The sequence below is a fragment of the Melozone crissalis genome, unplaced genomic scaffold (assembly GCF_028551555.1).
Source record: "Melozone crissalis strain CALT ecotype California unplaced genomic scaffold, PUWL_Pcris_2 ptg000045l_1, whole genome shotgun sequence".
Lineage (NCBI taxonomy): Eukaryota > Metazoa > Chordata > Aves > Passeriformes > Passerellidae > Melozone > Melozone crissalis.
The window spans coordinates 23,931,858-23,944,327 of record NW_026535823.1 but is presented as its reverse complement, the minus strand read 5'-3'; the positions used below and the strand labels follow the sequence as shown (position 1 = coordinate 23,944,327).

Sequence of the window (12,470 nt, the reverse complement as noted above, 5' to 3'; positions counted from 1 at the left end):
GGTGAGCCAGGAACAGGCCATGGCCCCACTGGACTGCCCTGCCACCCCCTCCACCAGCAAACTGGGGCTCCAGTAACTGCTAGGGTGATGAAGGCAAGATCTGTGGTTCCAGCTGCAGAGATGGGTTCAGGGACCAGTTGTGCAGCTGGTACCAGGATTCCACAATGCTGGGGTGGGTGGAAGTGTATGGGATCACTGCTGGGACCAAAGTGGTTCTGGGCATTTCAGCAGGAAAAGACAGGCAAACCCCCAAGCCAGCAGCAAACTGACAGCTCAGCCTCCCCCTCAGGACAGAGCCCACAGCCAAAGGAGTGGTTCAACCACTCCTGCTCACAGTGGTGGTTTGGGGACAGGCAGAGGGCACAGAGGGGCACAATAAACTCGCTGCCCTCAGGCACATCCCCATATCCAGCCCTCTGTAGGGAAAGCCGAACCCAGGGCATGCACAGCTCAGCCACAGCCAGCTTTACAAAGTGTCAGAGGCCCTGTGCTGCATGTTTAATAAAAGGCTTCAGCTCACTGCTTTTCACTTCTTGGCCTTTTTTTATACACACACAACCCAGGCAGGCTCCCAGCCCCACCTGGGCACTCCAGCTGGCTCAGGGGACAGCCCTGGTGCCCCTGTCCCCAACCATCAGCACCTGCTCCTGCACTCCCTCCTGGGTGCAAAGTGGAGGTTGAGCAGAGATAAAAATACACAGCAACAAAGCCCAGGATGTTACAAAGCTCTTTGTTTATCAGCCTCCCCCACCATCTTTAGGCTGCTCAAAGCTGAGGAGGCACTATCAGAACCCACTTAGGTTCAGCCTAGAATGAACAAAACACAGCCCCAGCTGTGACAAGGGCCCAGCAGAAGGAAAAAAGGTCGGGTCCCTGGACAAGACAGTGATGCTCAGGCAATGCTCTCCTTCCCTGCAGCAGCCAGCCCTGCCTGGCCCATCCAACCTCTGCTCCTAAGGAGGCAGATGTGGGTGCAAATGCTGAAAGGAAAGGGAGCATGAGCCCTGCAGTGGGGCAGGGCTGAGACCTGCAGCCCAGGGGGACAGCCAGGAGCAGAATTGGAACCTGTCACAGCAGAAAGGTCAAAATAGGGACTATTTGCTTACAATCTTTATTGAAGTCATACAAAAGTTGCCAAAAAGTGAAAAAATACACTATATACAAAACCATTTTCCTTGTAAGGAGAGGAGTGTCCAAGGTTAAAGAATCATTATCATACTGTGCTTTCAACTGCAGCCCCTGATTCTGCTTGTGGCCTTTTCTCTGTCTAAAAGAGAAGATAAGGGTTTGTTTTTAAAAGACAAGACACAGTCTTACAGCACTAACTCATGCAGCAGCCCAAGGGTTCTGTCATTTGAAGACTTAACTATGTGAACTTTGCCAGTCCAGAGCCCAACACTACCCTCAAGCATTGATAGCAACAAGTGCAGCCCAGGGGTAAGTAATAAAGCCCAGGAACATGAAAAACTGGGGGAAGACCCTCTGCTGGAGCTGAGCCCAGCAAAAAGCACCCAGAACCTGTCTCTGTCCCACCCCACAGGGGACAAGGCTCATGGCTGGGTCTGTCCAGCCCACACAGGGTCAGCACCACAGCACAACATGCATCCTGCCCACTAGGAAGAGTCTTCATCTCATCTGGGAAACCTTGTGAGGGACAGCAGGCAATAAAACCAGGACATCTACCAGGCACAGAACCATCCCTGAACAGAGAGGGGGGAAATAAAATAAAAAGCACAGCCCAGACTCCTGGCTCAGCTGCCCACCTCCTCTTCCATTTTTTCTGCAACCTCATTTCCACGGGGGACAGAGTCCCCACCACCACCATTGACAGCTGGTTCTGGTTTAGATTTCTTGGCTTCATTGTCTCCCTGATGAGTCTCCTCCTCTGGTTTCCTCTGAAGACAAAATTGTTTATAATGTCCACTAAGTACAAATCAAAATTTAAATCTTTTTGAGAAATTCAGCATTAGATGTCACTGCACATCATCTACCCAACCTCTGCTTGCCAGGCTCAGGACAGACTCCCCAGTGCTGGGGTTTAACCAGAGCTTTGAGACCCCAGGGACACTTTGGGTGCCAGGAGCTCCAGAGCTGAGTTATCTTTAGTTACAGTCTGGTAAAGAAAGGTGCAACCACTGAGCCTGTAACTGTTCCAGGGTACACTTAGGGCATCTACAACATTTGAAATCACCTAAAGCAGCTCCAAATCACTCCAGGCACACCTCAACTGACAGACCAATGGAACAGAGGCAACATAAAACTGAGAGTATCACCTATAAGATATTAGTTTTTATCAGCAAACACTTCTAGAGAACACATAAAGGAACCAGTTCTCAATATCTCATCTCTTAAAGAGGCACTTTATAATTACCACCAGTGTGGTTTTACTATTTATTAGAAGTCCAAGTCCCAATTTCCTTTTGGAAAGAAAGGAACCCAGCCCAGCCTGGTTGCCTGCCTTGTCCTTGGGATCTGCAGGTGACCCTGCTGCTCTTGAGGGTCCCCAGCAGAGGAAACTCTTGTTCAGGGAACGCCTGCAGAAGCCACACAACTGGATCAGATTTACACCCTGGGACAGGCAGGGTGCTGAACCTCCAAGAATGGACTGATTGGTTCCCAGTGGAAAGGAGTTCCATACACTACTGGTTTTACTCCTGGAGTGTTTTGCCATTATACACCTAAGTTAATAAAACATACTTTTAGGACAAATCCTATTACAAAGAGCAAGCCAGTGGTACTTCAACAAACCCCTTGTTTAACAAGTAATTTCTGGACTCACCTTTTTCCTGACTAGATGAGAGATGTCTGTTACACACTGAGATGCAGCATCAGCTCCTTTCCTTACTGGAATCTGTTACAAGACAGACACTGACACATGAGCAAACACAACCAGCAATCCTTAGAGCAGATGAGAATTAACAAGTTAATTTTAGATTAACTTACTGTGGACACAGAACCACTGTCTTCACTTTGTGCAAAGCCAGATGTAGTTCCAACCTTAAGAAAAGTAGAAAAAACAGACTGTGGCAGACAATACATGTGAACTTAGTTACGGAAAGCCCAAGTCCTTCCTATCCCAATACTGGATTCTGCACTTCTGTACAGGACAGATGCAACGTGGGCTCCACATCTGCCTGACCCATCATTTCCAGCCCTGACAGATGAAATGCCACAGAAGCCTATCAAATTCCTGTTTAGTTTGGAACAATTACTATGAGGGCCCTTAGTAAATATCCTCTTCAGCTGCCTCAGTTTCCTTCTCACAACCACAGCCTGGTAACACCTGTGAGCAACCACCAGTCCCTGATAAGTCTGAGCTCCTCCCATTACTAATTTATTCCAAGTTCCACTGGAAGAAGGGTTGGGTCAAAAGGAAACCACAGGACACTCACCAGAGTTGCTTTCAGTCCTAGCTCAGCTACTTTTGCACTTTTCTGTGACTCCTTTGAATCTTCTATCTTCTCTTTAATTTCAGGAAGCAGTCCCTTCAGTTCTTCTATCTCCTTCTCATCCTCAGGGGACCCACTGTCTGCCTTCTTTATTCGCTCAGTCAGTATTGCTGGGATGAAACAGTTATCAGAGCAAAACTCTGAGACAAAGTAACTGCCCAGATAACACCCAGAGGCAACTGTCTGCTAACAAACAGTTTTACCAATTCTGCCCTCAGTGTAGTCTCACCCCTTTCGGATAAAACACGACAGCAGACAATGAGCACACCCCACTGCTCTGCCTTGTGAAAACTCACTAGGCAGCAGCTTCAGAATTCCACGTACCCAGTCTCTTGTCTATGACCTCCATGGACTTCCCAAACTGCAGCACGGCCTCGTCGAAGTCGCTGTTGTAGTGGTAGGCCAGGGCGAGCTGGTAGTGGCTCTCTGCCAGCAGCCTGTCATGGGCCTCCAGGTACTTCTGCTGCAGGGCCAGGCAGGCCTGGAATTCCTCTATTGCCTGTGTGTAGTTTTCTGCAGGACAAAGCCCCAAGGTCCTTACAAACCTCAGGGATTATCCACAGCAGCACCGTGTAATCCCTGGTTTGGTTACTCGGTGTTGTGTTACACATTATACAGACTGCAAACAGAACCACCACCAAACACAGCAGTGCTGGGCTGCTTTCAGAACATCAGGTGACAACTCTGCCTCCCCTGAGACACCATCTAGGCCAGCTCCTCTGGTTCTCACAAGTGCTTTGTCTAATTTCAGCACAGAAAACTGAGCAGCCAAGTCAAAGCAGGCACTAAATCCTCCTGCTTTACCTTCTACCAAGAACTGACTGTAACTGGTCCCAACTGCAACACGGATCTGGAGGCAAGGACAGTGCCACCTTCCTGCCAAGCTCTCCCCAAATGTGCTCCACTGACATAAGACACCACCATTGTTCTGTAGCCCTGGCCCAGAAACCCCTTGGGTTATTTCCAACCCCTGCCCCAGAGAAAGTGTACATGTGGATTTAACAAGATTAGAATACATTTATAAATGAAAGGCAAGTGAGTCATTACAAGGCACAAACCTGGGATCTCCCTCCCACTCCTTTTTTCTGCTGTGTAACACAGAAGTCTTTCCTGACTATAACCTAGGATTTGGGAAGGTCTAAAAGAGTCAACTATTTTTCATGACAATTTCAGCAAGTCTCTCAAGTTCATAAGCAAGGTTTGGTCACTTCAGAAAGCAGAACACAAGGCTGGCAACACACTGCTTCTTACTCAAACATTTTTTCCACTGCTCTGCAAAAGCACAGACTATCCTATTTGAGGCACCAACCATTACTTCCAAAGCTTCTCACACGGCTGCAACTATCATGATCTAATTTGTTCTCATCCTGACAGCCTTAACTCACCTCTGCTCATTTTAAAGTACAAAACCCAGTGACAGAAAGTAGAACCAAACACTTTGCACGTGAGAATTAACATTACTTACCAGATTCAATGCTAACTTCTCCTAACTTCAGATGAGCTTGAGCTGCGTGGAGCTGAGCTTCTTTTGTTTCTTGTCTACAGCCAGAAGAAAAAACAGTTTTCAAATCCTGATCAGAGCATGCCATGTTCTCTAACTGGCTATGCCACCATCCAATTTACACTGAGTTACTGTGGCACATACCCAAATTAGCACTTTAGTCTTTACCTTTTGTAAATGACTTTTGCTAACTCCAGCATGTCCCAGGCTAGCTCAAGATTGCCAATTTCATCCTCCTCACTTTCCTGTAAAGACCAGAAGTGCATGACAGATTAAGTGACTTGGTCATAGACCACATCAAACACCACCCTTAAATTCCCAACCAGTGTTATCAAGGAATCCGTTTCTGCAAGAGGTGAACATTTCACCACTAGAAGAAAAAAAAAAAAAAAAAAAAGAAAAAATATGCAGAAGAGGTTATTGCATCAACCAAGACTTTGCCTGGAGTAAAAATGTTTCAATGGAATATGAACTCACATTATTCTGTGATATGCTTTAATTTTTTTCCAGAACTAACAGGGCACCAAGCACCAGTATTATCCCAAGATCTTGGTTAAGGTTGTCTTAGATGAACCAAACAAAGTTCACGGTCCAGTTTCTTTTAATGAGCCTTTGAGCATTGTTAGAATAGTCTGAGAAAGGGACAGATAGTTATCTTGAATGCTTAGTGCCACTCTACAAGGCTGCAGATTTTTCCAGGTGTGTTGACTGCTACATCAATGTACATCTCAGGTTTGAGGAGCACCACACTTCTCAAACCATTCCCATCCTAATCACAGCTGACTGGACAAGCAGACAATTAACTGTTCCAAGTAACTCCAGTGACAGGCTGCAACAGCTCTCCCTGCCTGCCCCTGCACCACCAGGCCAAGTCACCTCAGCACAGCACAAGCATTTGTGCCAGAGCAGCTGAACAAACCCAAGTCTACAGACACAGTTGAGCAAGATGCTACAATGCAGACAAGGCCCAACACTGGCCATTCCTAGGTAATATGAGCCTTCAGAAGTATTTTCCTACACAGAACTAAATGAAACAAAGTGAGCTTTTAGAAGGTCATAAACATCATATTTAGGCCTAATACTGCATCCTTCCACCAGCACTGGTGTCAGACCTCAGCAACCTCACCTTGTCTTCCACTGTCAATTCATTCTCCTTATCATCATCAGCTTTATCATTTTCTTTATCTTCCTCTTCAGATTCTTCTGTTTCTAGAAGGCAAGTAGATGCATGAGGACACTTCTGGTTACTGTGCTTGCTCAACATGGAGTCAGGCAGTGTGTTACATCCAACCCTTATCCTTCCAGTGACAGGTTAGAGGTGTGATGTAAGAAAAACAGATACATTAAAGTCTCAGCACAAGCAGCCATCTTGCTGAAACCATTCAGCACTGTAGACCAAAGCAGTCCATAAGATGGGTTTCTTACTATCAACAACAGAAACTTGTACAGAATTCAGTTCTCACCAATCTGTTGTCAGCTCTCACTGAAGCCACAAGATTTTGAGCAGCCCTAGAGGCACAGGCCAGCTGCTAAACTTCATGCTACAGAAAGTGTTTTCAGCAAAATAGCTGCCAAGCTGAACACAAATTAGTCTGTTTCTCAGTTCATGATCCTTATGTTAGGCATTTAAGTATCAATGTTAAAGAACCTCCTCTTGTGTAGTACTAATTTAACTTTTGACACTGTGCAGAATCACCATGTCATCTGTTCTACCAGCAGAAGACATTTAGGAAAATGTGCAGTAAAGGAAAATGGCTAATAATTTCAGAGCACTGGCTGGTCTGCAGGCTGAAGTCACACAATTCCTGTATCACCATCTCTGGCTATTCCAGAACACAGAGAGCCTGTGAACTCACTGTCTGACTCCCAGCACACACCCACCACTGAGAGGGCCAAACCTGTGAACATGAAGCCACTTGTACAAAGGTAAACAGAAGAGATATCAGGATGCTAAGATTTAAGTAGTGGGAGGAGTCTGGAATGAATCATCCAGACCAGGATGTTCCAGAGGGTCCTCACATTGCCAGAGTTGGGGCAAAAAGCAGCAGCACGTGTGCATAAGCAGCCTCTCAGCACTGAGGGTGAGGAGCAGATAACTACCCCTAGTTTATTTTCAGTCATCCTCCCTCCACACAGATGCTGTTAGGCCACTGCTCCACCACTGAGTGTTCACTATGCTCAGCAGAACAAATCCTTCCAGGCTCCAGAACTGTTCAGTCTGAACATTTGCCACTCCTGAAGTAAGGCACTGCCTGTGAAGATGAGTTACTGGCAAGCAAAGCTGCAATTACAGTTCATCAATTAACTTGTGCAATAAAAGGCACAGACCCACTAAGGCCACAAAGTACTGCTGCAGCAAAGGGTGCAAGTCTTGCTGCAACACAGCCTGGCCAACAGCTATAATAAAGCAGGGAAGCAGGGCAGAAGCTGGAACCCCAGAAGACTGTACTAGAACAGCAATAAGCCTTCAGCAAATCAAGTTTAGATTTTCCAATTAAATTTTCACTAGTAATGACCATGATAGACTCAGTTGAAGAGTTCCTCTCCTCCAAGAGAAGTAAATTTATGTGTTCAGCTGTTCTTGTTTTTTCACCACCATTTTAAAATAAAACACAGCTAAAACCAGAGAAATTTGTGCTTTGCAGTTATGTGAAGGTTAGTGCAATACACCCAGATGCATGCAAGTGAACATCCATTCAGTATTCTCCACCAGCCTAGCCATTACTTACACATTTCACAGGGCTGTCAGTTTACTTTCAAGTAAGACTTGCTTTGCAGTTAGTTAAGCGTTAGTCTAGAGAAACTGAGACTATTCACTATTCCTTGAAACTTTACTTGTATGTAAAGTCCTTCAAGAGCCCCTTTACTGTGCCTTTTCCTTGTTCTAAGGCAAACAGAAAATTCTGAATGGAACACTTTTTACCCATTGTTAGCCAAATCCATCAAGTCATCCACCCACAAGTACTTTTTGCCTCTCAGTGTTACCTTCTCCCTCTTCCATCAGGTCATCTTTCTCTTCTTTTTCTACCTTAGCACCTTCACCCTCTTCCATCAGGTCACCTTTCTTTTCCTCTTTCTCTACCTTAGCAGCAACTTCAGCCTTTTCTTCCATGTCATTAGGTGGCTCTTTGCCCTCTGTGGGCACAGGTTCCTTTGAGGACTCTGTCTCTTTAGATTCATCTGGTTTCTCTTCTGTAACTGTCTCTACTGGCTCATGTTTCTCTTCTGCCTTCTGTTCAGCCACCTCTGCACCCCCTTCTGCAGTTTCTTTCTGTTCCACAGCAGCTGCTGCCTGTGCTTCTGCCTTCTCTTCCATAGCTGTCTCTGCCTGCCCTTCAACAGCCTCTCCCTTCTCCACAGCTGGCTCTTTTTCTGTTGCTTCTGCTGCCTGTTCTCCCATCTCTCCCTTCTCTTCCACAGCCACTTCTGCTTCATCAGCCTCTTCCCCAGCTGCCTTTGCCTCGTTGTCTGACACTTCTGTCATTCTCTCCTTCTCCTCAGCTGCCTTCTCTACCTTGTCCTCAGGCACTGCCTTATGCTCTTCTTCTACCTCCTTCTCTTCCACAGCTGCCTCCTCTTTCACAGGCACCTGCTTCTTCTGCTCTTCTGAAATTTCTTCTTTTCCCACAGAATTCTCAGTCTTCTCTTCAGCCTCTTCAAGTTTTGCATCCTTGTCAGCAGCTGCTTCTTTGGGTTCTTCTTTAATCTCTTTCATTTCAGCATCCTCTTCTTTGACTCCCTTCTCAGAGTGCACTGTAGACTCTTCCGTGGACTTTTTGGCCTCTTCCCCCATGGCGTTATAAACCTGTTCTCTCAACTCCTCCCTTGTTTCTTCTACATGATTGAGGAAGCATAAACATTTCTTCGAGTTTAGTGATAAAGACATTAACGGGCACTGCCAACACCACCCTCAAGACCCTCCAGTGTGTTGGTTTGTTACCAAGTTGGATGACACTCCTAAAAGCTTCATTTTCCAAGTACAAGGAATTAGGAGACAACCAACATAGCTGCTTGATCTAAGCAAGCCCCTTCCCCTTCCCCAGACTGCAGCATTGCAAGCGGCCGCCCAAGCAGTGTGCGGTTGTGCAGCGATTTTAGTCACAGCTAAGCAAGAGGCGCCAGTGCTTCAACAGTCTGGATGGACAGGAATTCCTGTATCATCTCCAGCTGCAGGCAGCATGAAACAGCCACTGTTCTGGGACTTTGTACAGAGACTGACCTCTGGGACTACACACACTGCACTGCTACAAGGTTACAAAGCAGCTGGAGTCAGCGGTGAAGCTTAAGAAAGCGAGTTTGAATGCAGTGTTCAGGACACAGACACCTGGTGACCCTTCACACATGCTTTCAGTGACCAGCTCCTTACAGATGTTTTACAAATTTTGTTCATCTTTAAGTAAGACTAAAAAAAAAACCAAACAGAAACAGAGTCCATTCAGGCTGCCAAGAGTTTCAATAGAATGATTCAAGCTACCCAAGATACCAATGGACTAAATTTGGATGATTCCAACAAGAAAACACAGCCTGGAGCCTCCATAACAGGGCAGGCAGCTTTACATACCATCAGCAGCTGGCAGTGCAGAGTCTTCTTCTGCTTTTTCTCCTTCCTCTTCCACCTGCACACCTTCTAAGGCATTTCCCAGCACACCATTTTCCATTCTAAAGGGAAGAGGAGTTTGTTATCCCTCGGATATTTAATACCATTATTTGAACTGCACAAGCTGCAACACCCCAGCCCATCCCACCCAGGGCAATCCTGTCACACCAGACACACTCTTCACCAAATGACAAACTGTCACCATACCTTGCCAGCTCCAGGAGAGATTTTCCATAATAAAAAAAAGCTTCTGCACACTCATCCGCTGTCTCACCGTACTTTTTACCCCTACAAAAATAATAAGGAATTATTTGTCTGTGCCTACTTTAGATTTGGATATGTGAACTTCAACATTAAATATTGCTAGACAAAAAGATCTCTTTCTTGGCTGGTTTCCCATTGCTTTAAACAAATATTGAATGCTTCTCTCAGTTACATATGGCTCTCAAACACCCAACTGAGGAAATTAATACTATCATTCCCAGAGACTGACCAAGACCAGTGAACAAGTTACTAGAGAAAACACCTGCATAATAAACTATCAAATCCCTTTTCCTCCTTAGGGAACTCTGCTGGCAATGCCTATCACAAAAGCCACCTAAATGTACACCAACTACAGCACTGTCCAACTCTTGGGTGACTTCAAATAGTTTGTCCCCTCCACAGTCACATTATAAATTATAAACATGTTAGGTAAAAATCCCAGTCTTTCTTGCATAATCCACATCAGAACAGCCAAGCTGAAGCCCAAGCCCAGCAAAAACACACAGAACATTCTACTACTCACAGTAAGCTTGCAGCTTCCTGGAATGCATTCACAGCAGCTGGAATATTTCCCATTACCAAGTGCTTCTGTCCCAAACCCAACAGTTTCTTTGATTCTCCATCCACATCCATACTGGAGGAAGGGGGAATAAATCAAATAAAGGATTCTGTCAATTTTCACAGTAATTTTAGCTTTCAAAACTTAGTCTGCTTTATGGAATAGAGAGTTGCATGCATTACAGTGGTTGGAACTACCAGTGTAGGTGGGATTTGTTTGTTTTTATTTGTGTAAAACTGAACAACAGATAGTTCCAATAAAGGGGAAGACAGGTAAATTTATCCAATCACTGTAACAAGTATCAGAATCTGCTGTAACAAAGGCTGCTAAAAAATATACTTTAGGAGTTACACACCAACACACCACAGAGCACCAGTGCTCCAGACTCCAATGCTAAATCAAGAAGAACAAACTCAAGTTAAAACTTATCATAGCACAGCATGGTGCATCTGAGAAGAACGGCAGATGCAAGTGTCAGTTTCAATGCAGGGCATCTTGCACAGCTTCATTTCCAGAAGGTCCAGCCCAGCATCTCACACTGGGACAAGAGGAGCTGCCCAGAGGAATACAATCTATCACAAGCCAGCTACATACTTGTGCCTCTCCAGCACTAATTAAGAACCCAGACACTTCAAGAACAGCTGGTATTTTTGTAGGTATCAGTCTCTGAAAAGGCCTTGATGCACTAGATGTGTGCAAACCACTGATGAGCACAGGTTTTCAGCACCTACATCACACATGGGAGTTAACGCCAAGTCAAAGAAGCAATATGAAGGGTGACCTTCGCATTTTACACAGTAACTCCAGGATCTTGTGTTATTTCAAATTGACAGTTCCAAATCCCATCTCACCTGTCTGTCTTGTCCGTGGATGTGGAAGGAGCTGCCAGTTCCTCTTCCATCCTGCAAACAGAAAATCGAACGTTCTTTTTACTGACGTTCAGAGCCGGCCACCCATTTCACGGCACCAGCTGAGCTCTCAGGGGTGCGAAAGCAGCACCAGAGCCTGGATCAGAGGTGCCGATGCACCCGGAGCGGGCCCAGGCCCCTGGGTCGGGTGTTTGCGGTTCGAGGGGAGGCTGCGAGGGGCTCTGTCAGCCCCGGCCCGGCGGTCCCCGCAGACAATGGGGCCTTTCCCGCCTTCCGCCGGCCCCGCCCCCCGCCCTTGGCGCCAAACCCCGGCGGCGGCTCCTCACGGGCCGCCGGTCACGTGACACCGCCCCCCCCCCCCCCCCCGCGGCGTCGGCTGCCCCCAACAAAGATGGCGGCGGCCGCGCAGCGGTCACGTGGTGGCTCCGCGCGAGCCGCGCGGGCCCAGCTGGCGCCGGAGGAGCGGGGCGGCGGCACGTACCACCGGCGGCGGGGGGGGGACGGCGGAGGCAGGTACCAGAAACGGCGAGGGGGGGACGGGGGACGCAGGTACCACTGCCGGCGAGGAGGAAAGGGGGGGGAGGGGGGGCGCAGCTCCGCCACCCTGACCAGCACCCCCGGCTCTCCCTCTTAGGAAATCCGGCCCACCGGCCCCCTTACCCCCCATCTCCTCCGGTACCCGGCGGCCCGAAGCGCCCCCCTTCTCCCCTGATGCCCCCCGGCCCCGACACGCACACACCGTAACCGGGGCAGCCCGCGCGGCCCTACCTAGTCTGGGAGGCCGGCGCGGGCTCAATGCAGGGGGGAGCGGCGATGGCCGAGGATTGCATAGAAGCTGCTGGAGAGAGGGGCGGCGGCGGCAGAGTGCAGCCCCCTGCCCCTCCGGCTGCCTATATACCCCCGAGGACACGCCCCGGCCCGCCTGGCGGCGCGCGCGCGCCGCGGGGGGACTACCGCTCCCGGCACGCTGCGCGCCCGCCCCGCCGCGGGACGCCGGGGGCGCCGCCGCGCGGGGCACGCTGGGAAGTGTAGTGCCGGAGAGGGAGGCGGGGTCCCGCGGGGCATGCCGGGAGGTGCAGTCCCGCTCCCTCAGGCCGGCTGTGGGATCCCCTCAGCCCCAGCCGGGGGCCCGCGAGGCTCTGGCGCCCCGGCCCGGGCGAACAGACCCCGGGTGTGTGCCCAGCTAACGCAGATGCTCGGTTCTCCCCTGAGACATGAACACAAGAGCAGG

The 12,470-nt window shown here is 48.4% G+C and overlaps 1 protein-coding gene across 1 annotated transcript; it reads right to left on the bottom strand.

The window, feature by feature from the left end:
- Positions 1-1,095: 1,095 nt before the first annotated feature.
- NASP (nuclear autoantigenic sperm protein) lies at positions 1,096-12,138 on the bottom strand. Its single transcript, XM_054286066.1, has 15 exons — positions 12,008-12,138; positions 11,222-11,272; positions 10,335-10,445; positions 9,755-9,835; positions 9,512-9,609; positions 7,936-8,784; positions 6,077-6,159; positions 5,119-5,195; positions 4,915-4,988; positions 3,774-3,962; positions 3,393-3,559; positions 2,944-2,997; positions 2,780-2,851; positions 1,764-1,895; positions 1,096-1,267 (listed from the first exon to the last, which is right to left on the bottom strand). The coding sequence occupies exons 1-15, from the start codon at positions 12,067-12,069 to the stop codon at positions 1,214-1,216; spliced, it is 2,154 nt and encodes a 717-aa protein (XP_054142041.1). The 5' UTR covers positions 12,070-12,138; the 3' UTR covers positions 1,096-1,213.
- Positions 12,139-12,470: the final 332 nt, after the last annotated feature.